Below are 6,207 nucleotides of genomic sequence, written 5' to 3'. Positions count from 1 at the left end.
GAGAACGTGGCAAATAATTGGCTCTTTTATGTAATTGTAAACATATACAGTACCAGTCAAAAGTTTGGACACACGTTTTTTCTTTATTTTTATTCTTTTATTTTTTTCTACATTATAGATTAATATTGAAGACATCCAAACTATGAAGGAACACATATGGAATTATGTGGTGAACAAACAAATGCTCAACAAACCAGAATATGTTTTATATTTTAGATTCTTCAAAGTAGTTGAATGAGAAGGTGTGTCCAAACTTTTGACTGGTACTGTAAATATCAGCAATTAGGCTTAGAGTGCATGAAATGAACACAATACATGTACACAAAAAAAAGATGATTATTAATCAATACCCAAGAGAAAAGGATGTGCAATGGAAAGAGAAATTAAAAACATAGAAAATAGTATACACCCTGTCTTGTAAAGTTGAATAAACCTGCTACAATAAAGATTTTATGAACTATGCCTTCTTTTATCAAGATTGCAATGGTTTTGATCTGTTACTCATACAACCATGTCACATTATTGTAATCCAGAGTGGCAGAAGTATGATTCCTGCGAAATGTATAATCCAGGAAGTGCCGAGTCTGCTTGCCGCATTGGGTTTCTGACAAGTGACAGTCGGTGTCTTCATCATCTCCCTGATCGTGCCATTTCGGTTATAAGACCATTTGTACTGTGAAATAGAAAAGATGACAAAGAAATACCTCTCTTTATGAAACTTGCAAAGGCAATGACAGATAGAGGTCTCCACGGTCTTTTATAAAAAAAAAATCCTCAACAAAACACATTTATTAGATTGCCGGTATAATAGAAAATAGAATAACCAATAATTCAGACTATTTACTTACTCCGTCAACAGCGACATACTGAAATTGGGGAAGGTTCTTTAGGAAACTCTCCTGCGCAGCAATTGTATCCTCCTCTGAAGTTGTGGCATCCTCAGACATGCTGTTAGAAAAAAAGATGTACGTAATGTATACATGTATGTAACCTGTAAGCTGACTGTAAACAAGCCCTGGTTCAGTCTCATCAGAAATAGTTTGTGAAGGACTGCATCAGGTCTGACTGTTAGTTTGTGTTTGTTGATAGATACCTTGTATTTGGGTGGCTAACACATGTGTGGATCTCGATTGCAGGGTAGTAGAATAGGAAGGCCAGGCACATCTCATCAGTAGTTGCTAACCCCATCTTAAAGAGGAAAATGTAATACATGGGTGCCATACATCTAGCCTATCTGTAGAACAATGAATTGTCAAACACATATACAGATACATAACACATTAAAACAGGGTTGTGGTGGAACTCACAATGTAACCTTAGCTGTATAAGTTTATGCACATCAGATTATTAGTATCATGACCGAAAAACAATGAATCCCAAGTATATAAGTGTGCGATTCCTCAATTCTCACAATGACATAGTTATAACTAATACACAACAAAAGCATAATTAAATTACTGAACTTCACTTATTCGTTTTGGTTTGCCACCTGAACATTTTTAGTGGTCCTTTCCGGTCCCCCCCATGAAAAATTTCTGGAACAAGGCGTTGTAATTTTATAGTGCTATGAGTTGTATATTATATTGACTTGTTTCTCTTAAAGAGTCCATTATTATTAAAATTATGCTGTATTCCATTACATTTTCTGTTCATGTTAAGGTGCACCTCTGTGTAATTTATAGTTGTAATTTCACAATGTTTGACAAACGCATATTTCATCAATCTTTCTGATACATGAAATATTAAAATTCTCATTTGTTTCACCAAAAGTATTCATGTTACATGTGTTTTCTTTTTTTTGTATTTCTTGGACAACACTGATTTAATTTAAAGCACATTATGTGTGTAATGACATGAGGTTAACAGTATCTACCCACCTTAGTGACTTTAGTGCGATTGGTCGTACTGTAGGTGCACTCCACTGCAATCTCATCACCCTAAAATGGGAGACAAGAAAAGTGCCATGACACAGTACAGAACACTGTTTAAATGATATACTTTATAACAGCACAAACAACTAATAACTTATTGAAACTGCCATGTAAAATATGGGCATAACATTTGGTCATGGAGGCAATGGAAACGTACCTGCTTGATGGTCTTGATGTTTCCCAAACTGAAGCTCTGCTGTAGCTCAAAGTTGTAGTTCTCATTCACGGCCAAGAAGTCTATCTGCTCTCCATTTCTACAGAGACCAAGATGTATGAAATAACACTATGTTTACAAGACAACAATGCTACAATGCATGTTCTGCATCAAAACTGTTGATTACTCAAAACAACCCTAAACTCATTATTTAATCTTTTCCTTTCCTTTTTGGTTGTCCATCAAAATCGGATGACAACGTCCACTCCTTTAACTTTAATCTTTTATTTAATAGTTAGCGACAATTTGTTGCTGTGTTTTTACAAAGCCAGTCAATACATTTCTCTCTCTTTTCATTCTTAAACTTCTATATTAACTGACAAAAAGCAAAATCTGCAATCTAGTTTTTCTTACCTGAAATGGCCCACTCTGACTTTCCTCCCAGCCATGTGAGTGTGCAGCAGAATAGCAAACACTTGCAATTCAGGCACAGGATTCATAACCTAGGGGTTGAAAGTAAACACTATCAGGAACATAGTCATTACGAAAAAAGGCCTATTCATTTCTATCAGTTTGATATCCATACTGTAACAATACAGACCTGAGAAAAGAGAGTTGTATTACACACGCCGTAGGTGTGGAATTGAGTGGCTTTTGGAGGAATGTTGTAGTGCATATAGTTATGTGGCATCAGACCTGTTGTCAGGATGCCCACATCATACTTCCTGCGTTGGACTGTATAGTGAAGCTTCAGTCCTGAGCTGTCTATCCTACCTAAACATGTGAAAGAAAATAGTAATAAGTATAGTTAAAAATAATACTGTGTTATGGCAGTAGATTATACATTATGACTGTATACTGTGTTTTATTGTCCAGTCAGCAGCCAAAGCAAATGTGTTCAATGTTGTATTAAAATGCACTGGTGGTATTTTAAAGGGAAATACCATCTATCTATCTATCAATATAGATAGATAGATAGATAGATAGATAGATAGATAGATAGATAGATAGATAGATAGATAGATAGATAGATAGATAGATAGATAGATAGATAGATAGATACATATGTACATAGATATATTATATCCGGTATTTACCTTCTTCCTTGTTTGGATTGTTGTAGTGGATTTCCAGCCTATATAATGTATTGCTGTCCGCACCTCCAACAGGAATACCCGCATTTTCTGGAAGCTCAAATACCTGAAGTTTTAGGAGCAAGTTGTGGATCAGCACATGTCAAGCCTGACATGTATATACACTCAAGGAAACAAAATGAATCTAAGCATTCAGACACATGATTGTCCCTCACCCCTCCTCCCACTGCCCATGCAGCCACCACCCCGAAGCAGGCATCCCCCTGTCACCCATGTAGCACGGCTTGTCGTACGTCTCCTTCACAAAGGAGGGGCAACGGTACAGCAGCATGTGATGCACGATGTCGGGGTGCTCAACCACTGGTTCAATCTGAGGTAAAGTAAGAAGATATTTAGTACAGGAGTGTTTAAAAAACGGTGAATGAAGGTAAAAATATTGTGATGCTTGCGGTTCATTTTTATGTTGTCTTGCAGGTGTGGGACTATTTATTCTTTCACAGATAGGAATTAATAAATGACACTTATTATCCAGTATAAGTTAACTACTACAGTCAGAATTGTTTTGCATCTGAAACCTTCAACCACCAAAAAGATGACGTTAGTAAGGTGTGTTAATCCAACACCACATGTAAAGAACAGAATTAAATAGCTGATTATGATTAAAGGTGAGGAAAAAAAATGAAAGGATGATTACCTGATAGATATGATATGTTGCATTTACATCCAAGTTTTCAAGCTTCATGACCTTGCAATGGTAGTAGGTATGATTGCTAGGGACAGCGAGCTGCAAAAGGTAAAAATAAAGGTGAAGGTAAACACAACAAAATGCATCTTTGTCTCTTAGCTTGGATGACTACTGATAACAGAATTGCTTATTACTGTTTTAATTGATTTCTGTCCGTTCATCCAAACTATATAGAGACTATAATGTATTCCAGCTTTCCCTTTATATGCCATTAGATAAGTGAGCTACAAGGTTAAAATCTACACATTTCCCCGTATTTCCCGCAAACATGCCTTGTTTATCATTCTCATAAGTGTTTTCAAATATTCCTACATTGTCCATTCTGGCGCTGAGGTAGTTGAGGTTGGTTGAGGTGAACCTGGGCATATAGTTCAGCAGGTTGACTTCCTTGGTGCCTCTACGGGCCCCATGGTAAGCGATCTGATCTGTTATTCCGTAGGCATAGATCAGTTTAATGGGTTGGGCCTGTAAAAGAGGTGGCGATATTAGTCATTGAACATGATACAATACAAAAGCGGCAACATGAGAGAGCTTTCATTAGGGGAAAAGGGATGTAGCATGTTCCTGTGTTCTCAAAACTGTAAAAACAAGTCTCTATTTAGCTAAGAAACAACCTTCTTTTATTTTTTATTAAAGTGATAAACAGAGACAGTTTAATTGCTCTGACTTTGCATTTTGCTACCACAGTTTTCTACTCTTACAATAAGGTGTTATAACCATTGATGTATAGCATTTCATGTGATCTTGCGTGCCTCTTTCTTTTGTCGCCATTGTCTTCATATCTGAGAAACACCCAACTCAATGCACTGTATTGAAGAATATTCAGGTGAACCTAACAATAGAAGTCCTATAACACAGTAAACATGGATAAAAGCAGGAAACTTGAGCTTTACATAGAAGATTTAGATCAGCTGTACAAAAGAGTCTAGAATTACACATAATGAGCAAGAACAGTGGAGAAAAAGTAAATCCCTTGTGATTCAGGTTGTAAAACAACAAAAGTTTAAGTTAAGTGAAGTTGAACGAGTTAATAGGGGTGTAGGCCGGCATGCATGGTATTGTTCCCATGGAAACAGCAGCCTTGTAGAGGGAGTAACCCACCATTACTTAGAAGACCTGGTTCATTAATAAATTATTCATTCTGTATAAAGTTTCAACCAGTCTGACATCAACAAGATAAACATTATACGACGACGACACATATTCAGAGTGATTCAGCAATTAAAGTTGACCACAATAAGTGAAATACAATCAGAGCCAAATAATTGCTAAAACACTAAATTCTCAAGCCTTTTTTTAGTGTCAATGGTAGCTGAAATTGATACACATGCAACATTTATACAGCTGTACAACTATAACCACACATGCAGAACATTAACTTTCAGAAATTGGACGACAAAATCTCTGAAAGTCTTACAGTGATATGGAAATCGTTGTCATCACACGACTGGATGGACCTCTGAAAGGTCATCATGGTTTGACCTTCGCTCTCAGTCAGAGAGAGGAGAGTGTAGCTCTGCTGCTCGTCCACCACAGGCATTATTTGCCCCGTGGCATGGTAATCCTAATGGACCAAAAAAGAAACACAACACCTCAGACAGCAACATTGGGTTCAGTTTGCTGTTGAGCATGCAAAAAAACATATTTAAAGATATGGATTTATGGAGGAAAACAGAAAAACAAAGCATGCTACACATGCAGTTGTTGACATCTGGTGCTGACTTACTGCAAAGTAGCTTCCACTGGGTCCAACTCCCCCCATGACGATGTCTGCCCCCGTCATTTCTCCGTTCGTACTGAAGCCAATGCCCACCCAGCCCGTTGTGTTGACCACCAGCTTGAATGTTATGTTTCCTTGCAGATTATCAAAGCCCCACTTCAGGCAAACCAAATGATTCTGGTCCAGGTACTCCATGAAGGGCAAGTCGGGGTCCGAGGCCCCTGCTCCCTTTGTCCAGACCGAGAACAGGCAGAGGAATGGAAGCAGAGAGTGCATGATGTCTCTGTGAAGTTGGAGATCTTCAAACTGAGCTCGCTGTCTGTGGAGCTGCCAAACACCCTCCCACCCTCCTCTGACACACCTGCGTTGCTCGATGAAACCGTGTGATAAGAGCAAACAAAATGCTCAGTCATTTCACATTTGTCCTTTTGGCACAGAACCCCCCCACTGCATACCACTTTGGCTGCTACGTCAATTTAATTCTTATTTTTGTGGTATATTTCAACATAGTTTCAATTTAGGATTTCTTCAAAGCTCATTCTTTGTGTGAAATCTGCATCTTC

At 37.8% G+C, this 6,207-nt stretch overlaps 1 protein-coding gene across 1 annotated transcript; it reads right to left on the bottom strand.

Annotated features, from left to right (window-relative positions):
• Positions 1–514: 514 nt before the first annotated feature.
• Positions 515–5,933, bottom strand: LOC129107457 (DBH-like monooxygenase protein 2 homolog). The gene is given in 14 exon segments (XM_054618949.1): positions 515–673; positions 849–948; positions 1,067–1,188; positions 1,878–1,937; positions 2,089–2,185; positions 2,500–2,588; positions 2,687–2,859; positions 3,183–3,285; positions 3,395–3,444; positions 3,447–3,549; positions 3,874–3,963; positions 4,237–4,389; positions 5,342–5,488; positions 5,651–5,933. Coding segments are annotated over 14 exon segments (1,716 nt in total). The 5' UTR covers positions 5,921–5,933.
• Positions 5,934–6,207: the final 274 nt, after the last annotated feature.

Source organism: Anoplopoma fimbria, chromosome 18 (assembly GCF_027596085.1).
Source record: "Anoplopoma fimbria isolate UVic2021 breed Golden Eagle Sablefish chromosome 18, Afim_UVic_2022, whole genome shotgun sequence".
NCBI classification, from domain to species: Eukaryota; Metazoa; Chordata; class Actinopteri; order Perciformes; family Anoplopomatidae; genus Anoplopoma; species Anoplopoma fimbria.
This window is presented reverse-complemented; position numbering and strand designations above follow the sequence as displayed.